The 23,284-nt window shown below is 34.4% G+C and overlaps 1 protein-coding gene across 1 annotated transcript in view; it reads right to left on the minus strand.

Moving 5' to 3' along the window:
• Lama2 (laminin subunit alpha 2) overlaps positions 1-23,284 on the minus strand; it is a 392,099-nt gene that overhangs the window by 281,409 nt on the left and 87,406 nt on the right. The window contains exons 8-10 of the mRNA XM_090337749.1: positions 20,353-20,531; positions 15,814-15,913; positions 12,557-12,717 (exon numbers count right to left, since the gene is read on the minus strand). Of these exons, the coding sequence (XP_090193875.1) occupies positions 12,557-12,717; positions 15,814-15,913; positions 20,353-20,531 (440 nt within the window). The remainder of the gene's footprint in view (positions 1-12,556; positions 12,718-15,813; positions 15,914-20,352; positions 20,532-23,284) is intronic.

Raw genomic sequence — 23,284 nt, forward strand, 5'->3', positions numbered from 1 at the left:
TGTGACTCACAGCAACGTCACTTGTGATTCAGCCCATCATTGTTTTCCTGAATCATTTTTGATCCTCTAGGACTTCAATGATTGGCTCCTTAGCCTTAGAGTAAGCCATCTGCTGTATGGATAAGCGCCAAACAATTTAATTTTGTTTGCTATTAATAAAAGTTATGAGCAAGTTGCCTGTATGTTATTTTTCATTACATCTTTTTTTGGGGGGCAGTTATAGGGTTTAAACTCCGGGCCTGGGTGTTGTCCCTGAGCTCTTCAGCTACCCCTTGAGCCACAGTACCATTTCCAGTTTTTTAGCGGTTAATTGGAGGTAAGAGTCTCAGGGATTTTAGTGCCTGGCTGGCTTTGAACCAAGATCCTCAGCTCAGTCTCCTGAGTAGCTAGGATTACAGATTTGACCCACCGCGCCTGGCTCCTACATCTTTATTCTTTACTTTGGTCTTTCACACATGAAATCACAGGTGAGTAACAGGCTACATTGGGAGACGGCAAGGGATAGAAAATCATTCTCCCTAGGATCATAATAGTGTAGCAGTGAAGAAATGTTCACAGAAGGAAGTCGCTTCAGTGAGAAGAGTGGAATTGAATATATACTGTGTCTGACACTGTACTTACAACCAATAAGACCATTGTTTCAATTTTTTCTTTATTCTTTCCATTCTAGAGTTAGCAACCCCCCACCACTACCATTTTAGATTTCATGCCAGCTAGCTCAGTCTCTAAATCATAGATGGGACTGTAATTGATCCTAGATACCTAGTAGAGACAATAGGAGTTTATGACTTCCAGCTTAAAATTATTTTGTTGACTGGTATTGCTATTTCTTGTCATTATTTTTTTGTAATGCTCAACTTTAAAAATGTTGATATAGGGCCGGGAGTTTGCCCTAGTGGTGGAGTGCTTGCCTAGCATGCAGGAAGACCCAGGTTGGATTCCTCAGTACCACATACATAGAAAAAAAGCCAGAAGTGGTGCTGTGGCTCAAGTGATAGAGCTCTAGTCTTGAGAAAACCCAAGGACAGTGCTTAGGCTCTGAGCCCAAGCCAGGACTGGCAAAAAATTATATATATATATATATATATATATATATATACATATATATATGTTACATTTCACAAAGGTGTTTTAAATAGCTAGTATCTGCTCTGATAAATAGCTGGTATTTGCTTTGCTAAATCTCTTAGCACTTCCAATAGGAACTTCTTGAGTTCATTTTTAATATTTTCTTTGGCTAGGGTCTATCTAATGACTCTGTAATTTATATGTTTAATGACAGCTTTCATATTGAAGTCTGTGGAAACAGTATAACTTCCAGAATACTCTGCTGCTCTAGAAATTAAAACTGTAAACACTTTGTTGTTTCTAGACCATTATTCTGAAGAATCATATCAACATTATATATGAACCAGTAATAGTCAATTGTATTTTCATAGTAAATATACTCACATACTAAGCATGTTTATATTCTTATATACTATAATATTAAAGTATCATTCTATCAGGTAGCTGGAGAGAATGGGTTGAGAGAGCTGGAGGAGAATGAAGGGGAGTGACGTTGATTAAGATATATTACACTTATAAACTGATATGCTATAGTGGAACCACTTTGTACAAGAATTTAAGAATATTTTTAAGTATCATCGTGCTTCAGAACTCTGTTCCCAATACTTGTTATTACCATGTCCTTAAGGTGCTTGTTTAGTCACTTTTCTCATAATAGTCACCATCATGAAATTTGAATACTGCAAATATATGTATGCAAATATACTGTGAAAATATCTGCCCTACAGGTAAAATGAATATATTCTTGTTCTATAAGAATTAAGTTTCAGGCTGGGAGTTTGGCCTAGTGGTAAGAGTGCTTGCCTAGCATGCACGAAGACCCGGGTTCGATTCCTTGGTACCACATATATATAAAAAGCCGGAAGTGGTGCTGAGGCTCAAGTGGTAGAGTTCTAGCCTTGAGAAAGTCCAAGGACAGTGCTCAGACCCTGAGCTCAAGCCCAGGACTGACAAAAAAAAAGAATTAAGTTTCATTCCTGAATGGGAAATGTTTATTTTAGACATATATTTCCATTGAATATTTTAATAGAATGTCTAACTAAATATGGTAGAGTCTCTCTTGCTACACTGTTATGGTGGACGTCTTATACTTTTGCTCATCTTTTTTTTTCCTACTGTAAAAACCTTACTCAATTCTTTTATTTTTGAGTTCTTGGAGTCAGAGTCTGTTGGGCTGACATCAATTTTCTTTTTGCTATAGTTTTCTCAGTACAGGTTCTCTCTGGAGAAATAGTCACAACAGTTTTCCTGTTTTCTCTATCATGCAGTTGCCTCCTTATAAATTAGGAACAACTTCAACAGGACATGCACAACAGTGATGGTTCGTCAACTGGGAATTCTGTTGACAAAGGTGTCTGCTGTGATATTTATGCTATTTTTCATGCTAATTGCTTTAGGAATTTTGTAGTCATGCTTAGTTTTGACTCTGTGTGTGTGTGTGTGTGTGTGTGTGTGTGTGTGTGTGTGTGGTCAATTTCAAGTTTTCTTCCATTATGGTATTCAATCTAATGCATTCTAGTATTAAAGGAAATTAACAAATGGAAGATAATTAGCCAATTAGCACTATCTGTTGAGTGTTTATTTCTTTAACACACTTTGCCAAAGCAGGATAATAGATAGTTGGTGAGTTAGAGAAAAAACAAAGAGAATAAATGGAAATTATTTTTTACTTTTCACAAGCTGAGCTTTTAATGTTGTCAATGTGCAAAATATGCTTACAGTAAAAAGAGATTTCATTCAGACACTATGGAGCTATGAGAAAATATGTACATTATTGATCATGGTTTTTATTCTACATGCAGCCAGGGTAAATGGGGACTTTGTGGCAAAAGAAAGGTGAGGTTTAGTGAATAAAAAATTATCAAGGGGAAGAATCAAGGAATGCAAACATGATTTCTGTTTAAGGAATACCATAATGCCAAGGTAGTGAATAATAAGAGTAGGATATAAATATGCATATATGTGTGTATACATACACACGTCCATACATATATACATACATATTCTGATTTAGGAGGAATCTTATTATAGTGGGCTAGGTTTGATAATCAGGTTGGTTGTAGTTATTGGCGAAGTGCAGATGACACGATTTTGTGGGCTAGCGGGGACTTAATGGAAAACACATTAAAAAACAAAGCAAAAGAAGATGGAAATTCAGACTTTGATTTTTACTCTTTTACTAAGGCTTTGATGAAAAATAAAAGCAAATGTTCCCACTGAGATCAAGGTCAATTTATATTATTTATCAAATTCTGCCATCCAAACAACTGAACAAAAGTACAAAAGAATCCATTACTGCCATAAGGTACATAAAACCAATTCAAGAGTCAGATGGCATTTGTATTTGGCAAACTCAATATTTTGGACATTGACATGTCTCTTGTAATATGTAAGAAGGAACAAGTTTAAAGTTGTATAATGCCTAAGACTCATAAATACTTTGTCTTGAATTATTCTTTTCATGTTTGGAAAAATAATGGGAATGATGCCCATTCATATTATTGTCTAAGAAAAGCTATCAGTGAAAACAGGTGTAAAAATAAGAGTGTGGCTAATATCGTACTAAGTGATTCATTTCCTTTTGCATCTGTATGAATCTGCAATCCCTTATACCTTAAACCCTAGAAAATTTAAATTAGGAATTATTTTCAAGAACAAGAAAGCACAGCTAATAGGACAAGTACTCATAACCTACAGGAAAATATATATATTGGTGGCTTACAGATTCTTAAACACAATTGTCTCACATTTAATTTCTATTTATGTCATCCCTTGATCCTGTAAACAACTATTCTGAAATTAATATATTTCATAGTGTACATAAACATTTTTATTAAATATATGTCTCACAAAAATATGGAGTTAACTGTAACTTTATGGCAATTTTCACCTGTAGGTTCCAAAATCTAACAATGCTTATCCAGTAAATGTCATTTTATCTTAATCATTTTAGCTGTTTCTGTCAATAGAATGAATTATTGTTCTGCTGTCACTTATGGGGGAACGGTTTGTCTGCTTGTGAGTTTTGCAATTCAATGTTGCTTCTGGGCGCTGGTAGCTCACCCCAGTAATCCTAGCTATTCAGGAGGCTGAGATGAAAGGATCGTGGTTCATTGCCAGCCCAGGCAGGAAAGTCAGCAAGACTCTGATCTCTATGCAACCAATTAAAAAATAAAGCTAAAAATGTATCTGTGACACAAATAGTAGAGTACTAGCCTTGAGCTTAAAATCCAAGGGATAATGCCCAGGCCCTAAATTCAAGCCTCATTTCTGGCATATATACACACAAAGATAATGTAGTGATAAATTCCCTTTTTATAAAATCAGATAGCCTTTACAAATAACATACAGAGTATTGTTAAAACCTTTAAGACATCATTAGATTACTGATAGAATCTAATATACTACAAATGTTTTACAACTAGCTGTAATATTTTATTATTTAGGGAATGATGAGAAGAAAACACTCTATATGCTCCATAGAGGTGATCATTTTTAACATATTTTCAGCCTATGGTTAACTGAATTCTTGGGTATAGAGTGTTAGCATGCTACTTCAGGAATATTTATATTGTTTCATTTATGCACATTTGTAAGTGTATTGTTTCAAGTTTATTTGGAGTAAAATGTTTAAATATAAAGTTGCTTGATGACAGCATTTTGTCATCTGAAAGATACTACATAATGCCATACTGCTTTCACATTAATTTCACGTCTAAATTCCCAATACAAAAACAATTAAGGCCCAGTGAATCACCAATTACCATTTCCCTAGTTTTCCATAGGTTTTTAAAAATTATATTAGTACCTATGTTTGAATTTTAAATTGTATTTTACTTTCTTCAAAAAATTTTAAATGTGGGCCGGGAGTTTGGCCTAGTGGTTAAAGTGCTTGCCTAGCATGCATAAAGACCCGGGTTCAATTCCTCGGTACCACATACATAGAAAAAAAAAGCCGGAAGTGGTGCTGAGGCTCAAGTGGTAGAGCTCTAGCCTTGAGAAAGTCCAAGGACAGTGCTCAGGCCCTGAGCTCAAGCCCAGGACTGACAAAAAAAATTAAATGCTCTATTTTTTAAAGAATTTGTTAACATTGATTTTTACATCATATTTCAAATGATGTGTTTAACAAACAAGTATTCAAGAAGGGAATCTCTATATACAATCACTGCACTTAGTTTTTAGAACATAATCAAAATTAGACTAAGGGTTGGTATATTATAGATACATATTAATCTATGTAATAAAACATTATATCTATAGAGTCATAAGTTTTTATGTCTATGTAGTTGTGTTTATATTTCCAGTACCAAGTCCATAGCATTGGGTATGCAAATATTGAGTCCTCGCTCTTGAACTGTTTGGATCTTATAGCCACATACTAAGGATACCATGTGCCTTTTGTTCCTTTGGTCTTGACTTGTCTCACTTAACATGATTCACTCTGGATTCATCCACTTCCCTGCAAATGCCATTATTTTATCTTGTCTGTTGGCTATGTAGAATTCCATTGTGTGTGTGTGTGTGTGTGTGTGTGTGTGTGTGTGTGTATCACATTTTTTGTATCCATTCATCTGCAATAGGGCATCTGAATATCTGAATTGTTTCCATCACCTGGCTATTGTGAATAGTGCAGAGACAAACATAGCTGAGCAGGTGTCTTTATCATGTCTTGGATTGTGGTATTCTGGTTAGATGCCCAGAAGTGGTATGGCGTGATGATAGGGAAAGTCAATTTTCAGTTCTTTAAGAAACCTCCACACTGCTTTCCAGAGTGGCTGAACTAGTTTACAATCCCACCAACAGTGCAGTAGGGTTCCTTTTTCTCCACAACCCCACCAGCACCTGTCATTGTCTGAGTTCAAAATCTTGGCCATTCGTGTTAGGGTAAGGTGGCATCTTTGGCTTGTTTTATTTGCATTTCCTTTATGACCATGGATGATGAACATTTTCTCATATGCTTTTCTGCCATTTTAATCTGCTCTTTTGATAAGTCTCTCTTTCTTTAGTTAATGTTTGTGCATGGCAAAACGCTAGGGTCAATTTTTAGTTTTCTGCATGTGGCTGCCCAGTTTTGGCAGCACCAATAATTTAATAGACTGTGTTTGTTCCACTGTATTTCTTTGGCTCCTTTGTCAAATACAAGTTGACTATAGGTATGTGGTTCTATCTCTGGATCTTCTATTCTGTTCCATTAATCTTCTGGTCTATTGTTGTGCCAATACTATGCTGTTTTGTTATTATGGCTCTATAGTAGAGTTTGAAGTCTGGTATTGTAATACCACCTGCATTGTTCTTTTTGTCTAGAATTGTTTTGGCTATTCTAGGTCTTTTCTTATTCCATATGAACCTTTGGATTATATCTTCCATTTCAGTAAAGAATGTCTTTGGGATTTTGATGGGGATTGCATTGAATTTGTATATCAATTTTGGCAGTATAGCCATTTTCACTGTTTGTTCTCCCTACCCATGAGCATGAGATGTCTTTCCATTTCCTGGTGTCCTCTTTAATTTCTTTTGTTAGGCTTTTATAGTTTTCATTAAATAATTTCTTTACATCTTTGGTTAAGTATTTTATTCTTTCGGGGGCTATTGCGAATGGAATCATTTTCTTGATTTCGCCTTCTGTTTGTGTATTGTTGGTGTACAAGAAGGCTACTGACTTCTGAAGGTTAATTTTGTATCCTGCCACTTTGCTAAAGTGGTTTATTAATTCGAGGAGTTTGGGAGTGGAGCCTATTGGGTCACTCAAGTAGAGGATCATGTCATCTGTATATAGGGATAGTTTAATTCCTTCTTTCCCTATGTGGATCCCTTTGATGTCCTTCTCTTGTCTTATTGCTCTGCCTAAGGATTCCAGCACTATATCGAAGAGAAGTGGAGAGAATGGGTATCCCTATCTGGTTCCTGTTTTTAAGGTAAATGGTTCCAGTCTTTCACCCTTTAGTATAATGCTGGCTGTAGGTTTGTCATATATGGCTTTAATTATTTTAAGGAATGTACCTCTTATTCCTATTTTTTTCTAGTGCTTTCAACATGAATGGATGTTGTATTTTGTCAAATGCCTTCTCCACATCCAAAGAAATTATCATATGATTCTTATCCTTCACTCTATTGATATTATGTATTACATTGATTGATTTGAGAATGTTAACCAGCCTTGCATCTGTGGGATGAAGCCTACCTGATTGTAGTGTATAATTTTTTAAATTTGTTTCTGGATTCTGTTGGCTAGTATTTAACTGAGGAGTTTTGTGTCTGTGTTCATTAGAGAGATAGGTCTGCAGTTTTCTTTTTTTGTTGGGTCTTTCCCTGGTTTGGGCTTCATAAAATGAGTTTGGTATTGCTCCTTCTGCTTCTATTTCTCAGAAGAGTTTCAAGAGTATAGGTGTTACTTCATCTTTAAACATCTTGTAGAATTCCACAATGAAACCATCTGGACCTGGAATCCTTTTGGTTGGCATTTTCCTTATTGCTTCTGCTATGTCATTATATGAAATTGGTTTGTTCAATTTGTTTACCCCGTCATTTTTCAGTGCAGGTAGCCTAAATTTATTTAAGAAATCATCCGTTTCTACTAGATTTTTGTTTCTTTGAATAAAGGCCCTGGTAGTACTTATTCATAATGGACCGACTTTCTTGGATATTGGTTGTGATTGTTCCCATGGGGTCTCTAATCTTATTTGAGTCTCCCCTCTCCTTTTTTTGATTAATCTTGCCAGGGGTCTGTCAATTTTGTTGACTCTTTCAAAGAACCAACTTTTTGATTTATTAATTTTGTGTATAGTAGATTCTATTTCAATCTCTGATATTTCTGATTTTATTTTTATTATTTCTGTCCTTCCAGTTGTTTTAGAGTTAACTCTTTCTTGTTCCTCTAGGTGCTTCAATGTCTTTTTTAGGTTATTCACATGTTCTTCCTCTGTCTTTTAAATATGAGCTCATAGTGCAATAAATTTGCCCCTTAGAACTGCCTTTGCTGTGTCCCATAAGTCTCTTTGTGATGTCTCTTGATTGTCATTACATTCAAGTATTCTATTTTTAAATATATATTTCTAAATATCATAAACTTTACATTAAATACCCTGAACAGTTTGTTAGAATTTTGTTTAGTTGCCACTCCTGTGAATTATCTACTGCTCTTTATGAATTGATTTTTATATTTTGTGGATGAGAGTACACATCCATTCTGGGTTTAATATTCTTCTATCTAAATACAACTATCACTTAACATTTTTTACAAAAAATAACAATGTAGGTTAACACAAGATGCTGAAGATTAATTTTATTATTTTTCTGCTTATCTTACTATTGGTCGTACTTTCTAGTATAGGCCCTGTTGAATGTCTTTCAATTCTTCATGTTGAGAATATGTGTACTTAATTCTCCATTATTCTTTTCTTCTTAAATATTTCTTGAATATTGTTTTTTTCTGGATTACATTTGACTTTGGTAACTTCTATGAAATTTACACTGCATTTTATTATTCTGTCAGCAATGTAGTATCAGATTTTTATCTCTTTAACTCCTATGACTTTGGACACATAATCTTCAAAGAATCATATTTCTCAGTAGGCATTGGAAGCTCATGCCTGGTGGAGATGTGACCAGAAAAGAACTTTACTACACTGCTAGCAACCGCTCTGGAAAGCAGTATGGCAGTTCCTCAAAAGACTAAATCTGGCACTACTCTATGACCCAACAATCCCACTCCTAGTCATTCACCCAACTGAACACAAACATTGCACAATCATTTTCTCCTGTGTACTATTCTTTATGGCAAGCTTGTTTTCAGTTGAGGTTTTCCTTCCTTCCTTCCCTCCTTCCCTTCTCTCCTTTCCTTCCTCCTCCTCCTTCTCCCCCTCCCCTTCCCCCCCCCCTCCTCCTCCTCCTCTTCCTGCTTTTGCTGTAGTTCTCCTGTGGTAAACCCATTAATTTGGTTAATTGGAGATATTGGCTTGATCTCATTTTGATGTGCAACACGCATGTGCTGAGGACTGTGTTCCTCACAAGACACGAACTTTCCCCTACCCAGTGCCCGAAAAGTAGAGGGGGGGACTTTCATATTTGCTTTTCCTAGTTTACAGAGTTTTCCTACTCTTCCTTTCTGAAAGCATTTACAGGGTCTCTGCATGATTCAGTTCAGTTCCAGTTTCTCTCTGTGAGTCTAGAGCCTTGTTTCTATGCTTTAGTGACAGCATTCAAGCATCAAATGCTGGCCTTGATTTTCAAACTAAGGCTGTCCTCTCACCTACAGCCTACCACTTTATTACTCAGCTATATTTGCTCTTATGCTTGACTTACATTTCCTTCTTTGGCTTGGAATTTAGACATTTTATTTCTTTCTTACATTGAAATGTGTTACAGTATATTTACTATATTATTCACATTCTTGAAACAGCAGGTATTTAAAAGCAATGCCCACACCAATTTAATATGACATTTACAGATCATTTAAACTGAATTAAACTGAAAATGTCATAATAAAGTATTTCCTTAAAAGTTCTTCATACTTCAGTGAGACATTTATTACTAATAAAAGTTACTGTAAAAAGTACTATAATCTAAGGGAATAATTGTATATGTATATGGGTCATTATATATTTGGGAGACAAATACACATCTGTGTGTGTATATATATATATGTGTGTGTGTATTATATAGTATAATTTACATATAGTTTATATTCTGTTAATGAATAAAGTGGATAGTATTGACAGCATTTTCTAGACACATGTATGCATATATGCATATATAATTTTCCTAGTTAGCCTAAATTCTATCATTTTACTTGGAATGAAGCCTTCAACAAAATTTTTCTCTCTTAATACCATTTTGATACATGCTGTGTTAATTATCAGTTGATAAGTCCACGTCAAAGGATGCTTTTATGAAACAGAAGAATTATTACATTCCTCTCCACATTGATAACTTTTTGAATTATATTCATTATTTATTGAACTACTCAGCTATTTATTACTCCTGTAAACAGAGGCAGCAACACTTGATCATAGTACATTCCATGCACATGGTGAAATGTGCTGCTATAATTATGAAAAAATACACAACATAATTCCCTTGCTACAGGCATGTAATTTTTGAATTTTACAATTATGTAGATTTTTAAAAATCAAGCCTACTTTCTACAAGTTTTTAATCCCCCCCCCAAAAAAAGACTTAAGGGCTGATACTTTTGTATTTAAAATATCACATCACTCAAAGACATTATTTTTAATGATGCTATTGACTTAATTTTTCAATCTCTTTTATTATTCTTAATTGCTGTTTATTGCAGCATTTTAAATGTGTGTGTAGTTTCAAGTGTCTTCACGGGAGGCATTTTTAGTCTTATGGTTATAATGACTCTCAGTACAATGTTGAGTCAGGGAGAGCCCAGCCATTAGCAGCTTTCCTTGTGAGCACCACTAATCAAACAGACTTCAAGTTTTAGCCTTCCTGGCTGAATTTCCCAAAGTGAATACATTTGTTTGCTCCTCTTTACTGAAACATCCAACATCACCAGCCTACAAATAATAGGTACAGAAATGCTTCCTCTTTCTTCTGGTCTGATTTTCTTCATCTTACAGAAGGAGAAAGTTCCTTTTCCATCCTGAGCATCTCATTGCCTGTCCTTTTCTTTTCCATGAGGAGTGGGAGGTAGGGGAAAAGTAAGTATCTAAGGTTTGAGATTTTTACAGGTTTGGAGACTGAATGAAACAGTTAATATGTTTTAGTAAACATAAGAGAAGGGGTACTAAAACCCAGCAGGACTGTTCAGAGGAGTTCAGCACAGAGAAAAAAAAGGACTCTGTCTAATTCAGCACTCACAGACTACTATCCACTCTTGGGTTTCAAGAGCAATTTTTTGTTTCAGGTAATATTGGTATGAGATGTATTAAATTTAGAAATTCACTATATTGAACTATATAACTATTTATATTGAACTTGCTGACATTCTGCTGCTTGGACAGACAATAAGTAGTGTATACAATGTAATTTCAGTAGTCCAAGACAGGTATCTAATATGCAGATTTAATATGCAGATTAATATTAGGAATATTAACATGCCTAATATATGTAAGTATCTATAAATGAGAGGTCCTTAAGACAATAATACACATAGGCTATCATATTTATCTCAATAATCTTATCCCAATAAAAACACATTTAATATCAGAATTAGTATTTTCTTATACATTACTACCTATGGTAGTAATGCCAACCATACAATATTTTATAACTGTCTGGCAAAGATTAATACATTAACAAAGGAAAGACTTTTAGTAAAGTTTTATTTATGACTGAAATGTAAGGGGTGAAAAATGGCTTTTAAAAGAGCATGGTTGGCCTGGGAGTGTGGCCTAGTATTATAGTGCTTGCTAAGCAGGCATGAAACCCTGGTTCCATTCCTCGGTACCACATACACAGAAAAAGCCAGAAGTGGTGCTGTGGCTCAAGTGACAGTGCACTAGCTTTGAGAAAGTCCAAGGATAGTGCCCAGGCCCTGAGTTCAAGCCCCAGGACTGGCAAAAATAAAAATAAAATAAAGTAAAGGGGCATGGCATGTTACCATTTCCAATGAATTATTCATTCTCTCAGCTAATTTAGTCATCTGATTAATACAAATAAGCCAGTCTTATCATTTTAGAGTAGTGTACACCTCTCTGCTTCCTCTCTGGGAAAACTGCAGATGTAATACATCCCTTGATGCTAACAGGATGAACTATTAGTGGAGACTACAACAAATAAAATTGCATTTCTAAAAGCCCTCTGAGGGGGAAAATATTGAGTCTCTAATCAATTCTATTAGATCTTCTTATTTTTCTGTAATTAAACAGAGGACTTAGCTCTAGTGAGAATTTTAAGATGTTTTCATACTTGAGAGTATCATTTAAACAGAATTCTTTCCAGAATTAGATGCCAACATATAGATTTGATTAAATTAGAATGTCAAAGAGTTGGTATTTTGAGTGCTATGAATAACATTTTTAAATTAATAGGCTAGATGGAACATGGACAATGAGAAGGATTCTTTTTCTTTTCTTTTCTTTTTCCCTTTTGGAGTACTAGTGTTAAATTCAGGGCCTTGCACTTGCTAGACAAGTGCACATGAGTTGTTTCTTCAGTTCCTTTTGTTGTTATTTTTATGTATTTTTTTTCTTGCCTGAGCTAGCTGGCCTCAAAGTGCAATCATTCTGCCTTCACCTTCTAAAGAGTTGGGATTAGAAGCATGCACTACCATTCCCAGCTTACATGAAGGACTCTGAAGGTGTATTTTGTAATTTGTTAATAAATGACAGGCTACTGGTACATCTGTTGCTGCAGTGAATTTGCTGAGCATTTATGGACATTTACAGGACTGTTCTATTGAACAGACAGATATTTGTAGACATGGTTGTAATTGCTTCGTGCCAAGCAGACATAAGAGAGAACTCCAGGCAAAGGCCTTGGGGTTTTGATAGTATGACATTAGGAAAAGCAGACAGCATACCTTGCAGCTACATGGCCCCAAACAAGGGTCCTTATTTGTGCTCCCTAAGCCACTGCAATTGCACGGCTTGCATTCTGGGTAGCCGGTGTAGCCTCGGGCACATTGATCACAGCTTACTCCTCCGAAGCCAGTTTTGCAGTGACAGGAGCCAGGTGCTAGACCTAAAGAAAAAGATGTAATATGCCAATGTCTTTAAAACAGATAAGGGATTCTTAAGACTCAAATTATAATTGTCATTTGGACCATATATTAGAATGGTTCTCAATTATATTTTAATTTGAAGATCACAGTAATGATTGGTTTAAAATCAAATCCAGTTATTAAAACTTTGAAAAGACAAATATGTCCCTGACAGCATCAGTTGGTGAGGAATGTAGGAATGGTTATTTTTCTCATTTTGCATTGCAAGAGCATAGTGGAAATAAATGATACAACTTCAGTGGGAGGAAATTTAGGAGGAAAAATATTGGGAGAGAAGAAGGAAAGGGGTGACACTGATCAAAAGGAAATGTACACATTACCCGAGTCATGTCACTGCAACCCTCTTTAAATCCCCTCTACAAAAAATTAAATAAAATGAAATACATTACAAGTTATAATTTAAGTTTTCCCTAATGTGATGAAGGTACCATCATATAGTTCTACCATAATAAATATATATAGTAAAAATATGTGGATGGTGGAGAGAAGGCAGAAGTAGTAATAACGAACCATTTCTTTGCCTTTTTAGATATAGTCAACATGAAATTATGTTGTTAGAATCACTGATTACAATGTTTCTTACATATTTGAGGCAAGTTAAAGGAACCACACAGGAGAAAACTGAAAAGGAGTATGTAAGTACACAAGTTGTAGAAGGCAAGGTTGCTTCCCTTCTTTATGCTAAAAATTAGCTTGCTAGTTATCTTTATAATAATTAAAAAGGGTTAATAACTAAATCTTCACTAAAACATTAGTTATACTAAAAACTGGAAATCGTTTATTGTTTTTATAAATTTAAAGAGACAAATAAAGATAATGCTACTATATTCTAGTTCATATTTAGGTGCTAATCAAGATTTCAGAACTTCTAATACTTGGGAGAAATCAACATGAAAATTAAAAAGAGCAATAACAAAAATGCTCAGTACATCTTGTATTTGTTTTTCTTCTCATTTATTTTTCTGTCACATGTTTTTTTGCACACAGTCCTCATGAACTTCTTGTGGAATCTCTCTTGGGGACACTGTTCAGTCTTCAGGATCTCTCTTTTTTTGTTGTTTTGGAATTTTAGTGTCAGAGTAATTACAATTACATTCATCAGGTACTTCTCGAACACTGAGACCCTGCTCATGTTCCCTCTTTCCCTTCCAAGTCATCTTGCTTTCCCCATGTCTTTGGGTCTGACTTCATTTAATATGGTTTTTTCCAAGTCATCCCAATTCCTTATGAAGTGATGTCATTCTTTCTGATGGTAGCATAGAATTCCATATGGAACCAACCCAGATGCCCCTCAGTAGATGAATGGATAAAAAAATGTAGTATTTCTCTGTAACATTTTAAATTATGATCCACATATTTTAAAATGGGAAAGGTTTAGGAGGTTGGAATCTGAGGATGATAGTTTGAAGACTAGTCTAAACAGGGAAGTCCGTGAGATTCACATCTCTGATCAAGAACAACAAAAACAAAGTCTGAGAGTGGAACTGTGGTTCAAGTGGTAGAGTGTCATCCTTGTGTGAAAAAGCTTAGGGACAGTGTTGAGACAGGCTCTGAGTTCAAGCAGCACATACACATACATACCCACACACACACATATACACACACACAAACGTAGGGGAGGAGAATAACAGTAATAACAATTATGACAATGACAGTTAATTCTTAGCAAAAAGATGGCTTTAAACTGAACAAAGACCAGTAATTTATCATTTGAATATCCAAATATAATGCTATTTTAATGTTTCCAGATTTAAGATTATATGTAAAATTCTATATTAAATTGATAATCAGGTATGCCATGGAAACATAGCCAACATTTTAACCTTAATGTCATTACAGGGGGAAAAACCTTTCTAGTTTAGGCATAATTTTCTTGTCAGAGAAGACTAGATTTACTCTTTTATGCTATAAAGAAACTATTCCAGATACATTTTATGAATTTATACTTGGCAAGAAATTGTTCTGGAAGTAATTTCAAATATTTTTCTACCAAGGAGTTACATTGGCATTTACTTCCTTAATATTTGGGGTTCATTGTGAATTTCATTGCTCAAAATGCTTGGCAGTGGCAAGCTCTGTTCTTTAATTCATGACTCTGCCCATCTGTATTCCTTTATGTCAGCTTCTTGGGTTCTCTACTATTGCCTTTATCTTGCTGTGTGATTTCTACTTTGCTTCCCATTCCAGCACACACATCCCTCAGTGAACTTAGCTAGAACCCAGGCAATCTACAAAACAATACATCTGCCACAGATTTGTGATTTTTTTTTTTTGCTAGTCCTGGGCCTTGAACTCAGGGTCTGAGCACTGTCCTTGGGCTTTCTCAAGGCTAGTGCTCTACTCCTTGAGCCTCAGCACCACTTCTAGCTTTTCTATGCATGTGGCACCAAGGAATCAAACACATGTCTTCGTGTATGCTAAGCAAGCACTCTACCACTAGGCCAAACTCCCAGCCCAGATTTGTGATTTATATACACATATATAGACTCTTCTTCTGTGACATAATTTTTCTTAAATTCAAGGCCACAGTTTGCTTGCTCACAACTGGTATACCACTTGAAATATCCCTCCATCTCAAATGTTTGCTTATTAATTGGAAATGGTGTGTCTGATTTTTATACCTGAGGTGGCTTTTGTGATGCTCTGATTTTAGCTTTCTCAGTAGCCTTGGATGCTACCACTGTCAGATGACTCCCTTTTTTTTCTTTCTTCACACACACACACACACACACACACACACACACACACACACACCATTCATCTTATAAAGTCACTTTTGTTAATGACAGACTGCATACATGACAGTGGTCCCGTAAGATTTTATAGCTCCATGTCTTGATGACAGTTATAACAAATTCATTTTATGACACTACAATCAAAGAAAAAGCTTAATTATTGAGATGAGCAAGAAATTTGCTCTTGAGGGAAATACTGATGTGCTGAGAGATGTAAGACTGTTTACTATAAGGATGGAGTTTACTATCAAGTGATCTAAAAACAGTTCACATTTGTTTGTTGGTTTTATTTTCCTTCATCAGGTTTACTGCAATGCTCACCTCGCCGTGCATATTTCTCATCCTTCACACAGATCTCAGTTAAAGAACCAGTTGGATCACAGTGACATGGCTGGCATGGGTTTGGATAATTTGGTGATACCTAAAAATATTTAAAAGAGTAAATAAATATTAAGGGAAATTAAACACTAATATTAATTGATGAACTAATTAAATTTGTGCCAGTACTGGGCCTTGAACTGAAAGCCTCTTAACTCTCTCTTAGCTTTTTCATTCAAGACCCATTGGTATTCTACCACTCAAGCCATATCTCCACTTTTGTTTATTTTTTTTATGTTGATGTTGTTGTTTTGCTGGTTAACTAGGAATAAGTTTCTCGGAATTGTCTTCCCAGTCTGACCTCAACCACCTGAATAGTTAGGATTACAAATATGAACTACCACCAGCACAACAAATGTTCAAAATAAATTCATTTAAAAATAAATACTACTTTAAAAATTATTACAGATTATCTATATAACACATATGGGTAATTTCTATAATTAAATTTTAAATAGAATCCTATTTTTTCTCATTTATATTTTTTCTAAATCCAAAGCCTGTAGTTAATTTGTGATTCTTTTTCCTTAAGAGTATAGAACTTTTTCATGTCTGACATCTTGAAAATGCAAATGTATTTAAAAAGTAACACTCAAACTTTTGTTATTAGATTCAACAATTAGCAAAAATTTCCCCTATAAGTTTCACTTTTCTTCCTACACTCATTTTTATAGGAAATCTTAACAAAGGAAACTTTAGACTCCAAACATGCACCTTGTAATCAAAGTATCATTATCATACCAAAGGACTATATTATCTCCTTGATATTCATAAATACACATCACATCATAATGCATTCCTAAATGTTTTGTTTCATTTTTACAACATTGTCCAGTTTGTAAAGTTTCGTCCTATTTTCCCTTTCAAGAGCTTTATGTTTATTGATCACGGCATGCTCAAAAATATACTACTAAAATACTTAAATTAAAAATATCATTATTTAGGAACCTGTATAACTTGGGAGAAAACAATGCCAGTTCTGTAATTAGGAAATCTTGAGCTCATATCCCAGGGTGGCCACTTACTGGATGTGTAGTCTTGTGTAATTTATTTACTTCCTTGTAATACAAGGATAACAAAACAACTACAGGATGGTTATATAAATTAAAATGAAATGGAATGACATATGAGGTATCTTAGAAGATTTACCTATCCTAAATGTTTAATATAAGGAGTATGTACAGTATTTTAATTAAGCAAATCTAGATAATGTACAGCTACTTTAAATAAATTTGTTTCCCAGATGGAACAGGAAAAGAACAAAACACTAAATTAGTTGCCAAAGAAATACTGAAATACTATTGAATACATGTGTGTGTGCATGAAGTTGCCACCAGTAAAACACATTTTTTCATATGTACATTCACACATACAGGCTCAGTTTATAAGTAGGAACTCATTTGCTAATATAAATCAGAATGTCAGAAATATAGTTGTTCACACATCTGATAGAATATGAACCACCCACATTCACCGAGTAGTTTCCAAATCATTTGTTCAAGACACATTTGTCTCTCATCATGAAGTAAAGACTAAACAGCACAGATAGGAGGCGGAGTCCAGCTCAACAAACTTACAAGAATGAGAGATTTAAAAGACATTGATGAAGGAGAAAATGGTAACCGATGAAACAGACACACAACATATTATCAGAGAAAAAAGAAGTGTAATACAACAACACAATGAAGTCAAGCAATGACATCTGAAAAAAAGTCTCATTTAAATTGAAGCTTCAAATAGCAGAAGCAATGTGAGAGTGAAATTGGGAGGTCTTTTTGTGCCATTAGAAACAAACAAACAACAACAACATATAGCATATTGCATCTCAGTGAGAAAAAGGACGTTCTTTAGAGAAATGAGATAGAAAAACAGGTAACTAGAAATTGTGTACATATCTTTATAGTTAATAAAGACTTTTTTCTTTAAAAGAAAAGTAATTTGAAATCACATTTGCAATGTTATTTAGGTACTTTATTTGTCACATAGGAAAAGAAGTACTCCAAAAGCTAGGCATAGATTGAACCAATTTAAATTTCAATAATTCAGATTTCCAAATAGATAGGTAATAAAATTTAAAAAAAGAAATTAAAGCAAGTTAGAAGAATTATATGAAAAGCTCACAAAGCAGAAGAAAAAATTAGGGAAATATTTTTGAAATAATAAAAAAGGTTCTGATGTATCTTTAAAATAAGAAGAAAAATAAAAATGATTATTTGAATTACAGAATGGAAGAGATACAACACAATGGTGAGACACAGCATAAGGATGAAAGAATGGAACAGTGATACTCACAAGACAATACATTGGAAAATAACTTTATACAACTTGGGTGGGGGACAAGTGGGAGAAAAAATTCAGGAGTGGGTAACAATGTTCAATAAGAAATGTACTCACTAACTTACATACAAAATTATAAGCCCTGTGTATACCACCTTGACAATAAAATTAAATTAAAAATCAATGTTCAAGAAATAATGTGGGGCTGGGAGCATGGCCTAGTGATAGCATGCTTGATTAGCATGCACAAAGCCCTGGATTAGATTCCCTGGAACCACATACACAGAAAAAAATTGGAAGTGGTGCTGTGCCATACTTGGCAGAGTGCCAGCCTTGAGCAAAAAGTGTCCAAGGATAGTGCCCAAGACCCGAGTTCAAGCTCCAGGACTAGCAAAAACAAGTAATGTACCCGCTACCTGACAAATGTAACCGTAACCCATCTACACATCCCCCCGACAATAAAATATAGTTAAAAATGAAATAGAAAAAGATAAAAATGAAGAAGGTAACATAGTATAGAAAGCAATACTTTGAGAATGACACAGAGGTATTAATTTTTAGAACTGTTAAGGCAAAAAATTGTGACTACTTGGATGAAATAAGCTAATACTTTGAAAAGCATAATGAACCAAAATGATTTACAAAGACCAAATGTCATGGTGCAAGCTTGTACTCTCAGTACTTTGAAAGCACGTTTTATCCAGACCAGCCTGAACTGCAGAAACAAAGACAAGAGACAAAACCAGCAAAGATACAAAACTTACTTAGCTATTGATTTATAATGGAAGAACATATCTAATTTCTTTCACCACCAAAGGGACTCAAATAGTTTTCCTAGGTAATCCTATTTTACAAATATAATTTACTTATAAAAATAATTTTGATTTATGCAACCCATTTCCCAACTCTTATTTTGAGGTCAGTATCCAAAACAAGGATCTGTAAAATATATTGCAACAAATATTCAATTACAGATAGTATTTCTTATGCAAATACAATCATACAAGATACAAGAAATAGGGTATTTCATAAGTAAGTTGGATTTAACAAAAAATGCAAGTTTACTATTTTACAATTTTGTTAATGTAGATTTGTCCCACTAATGAGAGAGTAAAAACATATATATTTAAGTAGACATAAAAAGGCATTTGATAAAATTCAGTGCCTCTTTTTTAATACAAACTATCTCAGCTGCCTATAAATAGCAAAGAAGCTGCTGAATCTGATAAAAATGCATTCATAAAACCCTACAACTCATGTCATACTCAGAGTGAATTATTATGTTTCCATTTGAGATGAGGAAAGAAATAAAAATGCCATTTCTCACCATTTTTACTTAACATTGGCATGAATATTGCAAAGCAGAATGAGCCTGAATTTATCTGCTGGCAACCATTTATGTGTGTATTTCTAATGAAAATCTAACATAAAATTACTAGAAGCTATAAATGAATGTTGGTTGGTTTCAGAACATAAAGTCAATGTGGAAACATCTTTGCAGTAATGGTATGAAAACAGGAAAATTCTTTTAAAATCAGCTTTTATTTATAATCATTTTAGACACAACACTTAAGATGAAATTTAATCAAAGCTATTTTAAATCTCGACATCATAATTATTGTTATGAATCATTTAAAAAGATATGCATATACAGACATGTCCATTGGTTAAATGACCTTGCTCTATTGCAATCGTACTTCTTTACATTTTTCCATACAGATCCCACACAAAATCCCCAACTAATATTTTCTGTAGCAGCCAAGTCAGCTGTAAAATTGTTCACAAGTATAAAAGAAACCACACATGACAAATGTTCAAAATGAAGGTAAAGTTGGGGCACTATATTACCTGAACACTGTTTATTAAAACTAAGGTATTGGGCATTGAATGGACAAAACGACTGAGGAGATATCTACTAACATTCTTGAGTTTGAACCATCACATTGTTACGTATCTGACTTTAAAATGACTGGTTGACCACATATAATTATTTTATACAAATTACAAAGATTTTTTTGTGTCTGTACTAACGTTAAAATTAAAAGCTTTGTGATATAAAACTGATAATATTTTTACCAGGCATATAAAATCTTCCTAGTCATATTTCACAACTTGAAGTCCACCATGTCAAAATTATTTTTCTGCACAACCTGACATTGTATAAGAAAGTAAAGAGAACACTTATGATTTAAGAGCATACTTTACCCCTTTGGGTCTGAAGAAGCCATCCTGGCACGTCTCACAATTGATACCTGCTGTGTTTTGTGTGCAGTTAATGCATACTCCCCCTCCAATGTATTTTCCATGAATGTTTAAACTCAGGTTTCTTCTTGCAACATTTTCATCATAGTAACATTCTTCAGCTTTTCCATGACAATTGCATGCTTTGGGAAGAGAAAAAGAAATTTGTGATCATGAACTTAATGCTTCAGTTAGATTTAGAATCTCTTTTTCCTATATACAAATGGGTCCAGAAAGCACCTGGATTTATTGGATATGTGTGTGTGTGTGCGTATACATGTATGGATATTTTTATACACACAAACACATACACATATATATGTATACTTTTAATAAATTTGAAATGATTAAAGTAAACTGAATCATCTGTAATTATAAATATGCTTAGAAATGTACAATTCCACACAGTTCAACCTGTAATTTCCTCTTATAATAAATAAAAAATATTGAACAATAGCACTAAATGGTAAACAATCAAATAATCTGTAATGAATAATTACCATGTGTTAGTATCTGGCTAGATCTGGGGATAAAAGATTCATACATGCACCTCCACTCTCTTAGTTCAAATAATCATGAAGCAGGACTTTTTAAATATAACACTCAGTTTTAATTTTTTTGCTATTGCTACTACATTTAATTAAAATACACATCTTTTTGCATTAGCAAACAGAGACATGGAGATCTAGTAACTTATATTAACCTAATCGATATTTGAAATCACTTGCTGAGCTTAGTTAAGATTCATGAGTCTGTGCTTCTTATCACTAACACAGCCTTTCATATTCTATCCAGTGAAAAAGAGAGAAAGAGAGACAGACAGACAGAAAGACAGAGAGAGACAGGGATAGAGACAGAGACAGAGGAGGAAGGGAAAGAGAGAGGGAGGGAGAGAGAAGTCAAGGAATAAGAACATATGAGAACCCAGTTTTGGGTTCAGGAGTCTGCTCCAATAATTTGTAATCATGTGATGTAGGAAACTTCTTCATTTCACTATTTAGCACGGGGTAGTCGATAATAATTACCAGACTGGGATGGTTAAAAGCATCAAGTGAGATAGTTCATGTGAAATCATTAACATAATTGCTTATAAATAAGTTCTCAATTGACTTGTTTGCTCTTCATTCTTTCTGTCTTTTTTATGTTACTTTATAGTAATTGAGGAAAGTGAAAAATCACTTTCTCTTAAAGAACTGGGTAAGGCCTCCAAAAATTATTTGGAATTTATATTAAGATGGGAACCAGAGAAAGATGTTTTTGCAGTCCCCTACCACAAAACTTCCTTCAGGTAGATTTGTTTCTGTGTGTTTGTGTATATGCACAAACATATGTGCACACACGTGCAACAACATATGCAGGGGTGTATATGTGCCAAGTATTTGGCTCGAGGTATGAGCTGTAGCCTAGCTGCATGCTTAACTACTCAGCCTGTTGAGATCTGAGGATCCTAATTCTCAGCCAGCTGAGGCAGAAAAGTTTAAGACTCCAAACTTTTATCCAAAGTTTTATTTCAAATAAATCAACCTCCCCCCCCAAAAAGAATCAGAATTGGAGTTGTGGTTCAAGTGATAGAGTGACATGTTTCAGCAAAACAACTAAAATATTAGACCGAAGCCTGAGTTTAAACACCAGTACCGACCCCCCCCACATACTATATATAAACTTAGTTAAATTTATTATAATTTATTAAGGCAGACCCTCATAAACTGTTTCTGAAGTGCTTGCTTTTACTGAGAGTATCTTTTTTGATTTTGTCATTTCTGAATTAGCACAGGTGACCTGAGGCTACACAGATCATTACTTGGGGTGATGTGTCAGTAGCCTATTCATGGACAGTTATATTATTTCTCATATTTTTCTTCCAAATAACTTCACACATACAAAAGCAAGGTCTGTAATAGAACATACACTGTTCTTTCTTTGCCCAAGAGTGTCTTTGAGAAGAAAATTCAAGCTTCACTGTCATTCTCCTTCTTATCTCTTAGAGCTGTTTTGCAAATGTAAGTTTGGAAAAATGAATGCTTGCTGGAGATACACTCACTTCAGTTAACATTGGTAATAGTAATAGAAGAAACTTAGGGATAATGATAAGTGTTATGATACTCCAGCCTGTATGTCAATGTGGGTTAAATTCTTAGAAGTGTAACTTCTAACCAGAGGACATATAAAATATGAATCTTAATTACTCTAAAATCCCTATCCAAAATTTCTGTGTCACAATGCGCTCTGTACACAGCTTTAGCCATGTGATGTCCTATATCCATTTTCAGAATATTTTCATAATCTTTAAGTAGTTGTACAAAGGAGTTGCCATTCACCAAAGCAGTTCATGAATACAGAGTATCTTGATCACTGTCACGCCTTTCAACAGTCTCATAACCGAGCTCTTACCATGTTATTACTTGCTTCCCTTGTAGATCTTAAGTCTGTTATACATTGAACATTTTGTCCTTTAACAAAGCAGTTGTTGCATGCAATGCATATTGACCTGTGTCATGCCTTCAGCATCTTCATCCTCCTTCAACCCACTTCTTCCCTTACATTTCTCAATTCCACCATAAATAAAATAAATTCTTGCGTGCCTTCCCCCTTTTTCTGCCCCTCGTTCTAGTGCCCTTCTCCTATTGTCCCCACCCTCCCCTCTTGCAAGTATCCATTTCCTGGTACTTATTTGTCTAATTCATTTCTAAAATTTTTCTTATTGATGGATGCATTTCTTTGTAGATGTGTAGGCACATTCTAGGTTCCACAAATGAGGAAACCCTCTAGTATATTATTTTTATATAGAGTAATCATTGAAGTATTTATTATGTAGATGAATGCATACTTTGATAAGTTTAATGTTTCACTGTTTCATGGATTTGATCATCTTTTGCATAGGTGGTAAACATTTTTT

Source organism: Megascapheus bottae, chromosome 8 (assembly GCF_031878675.1).
Source record: "Megascapheus bottae isolate mThoBot1 chromosome 8, mThoBot2.hap1, whole genome shotgun sequence".
Classification (NCBI taxonomy): domain Eukaryota; kingdom Metazoa; phylum Chordata; class Mammalia; order Rodentia; family Geomyidae; genus Megascapheus; species Megascapheus bottae.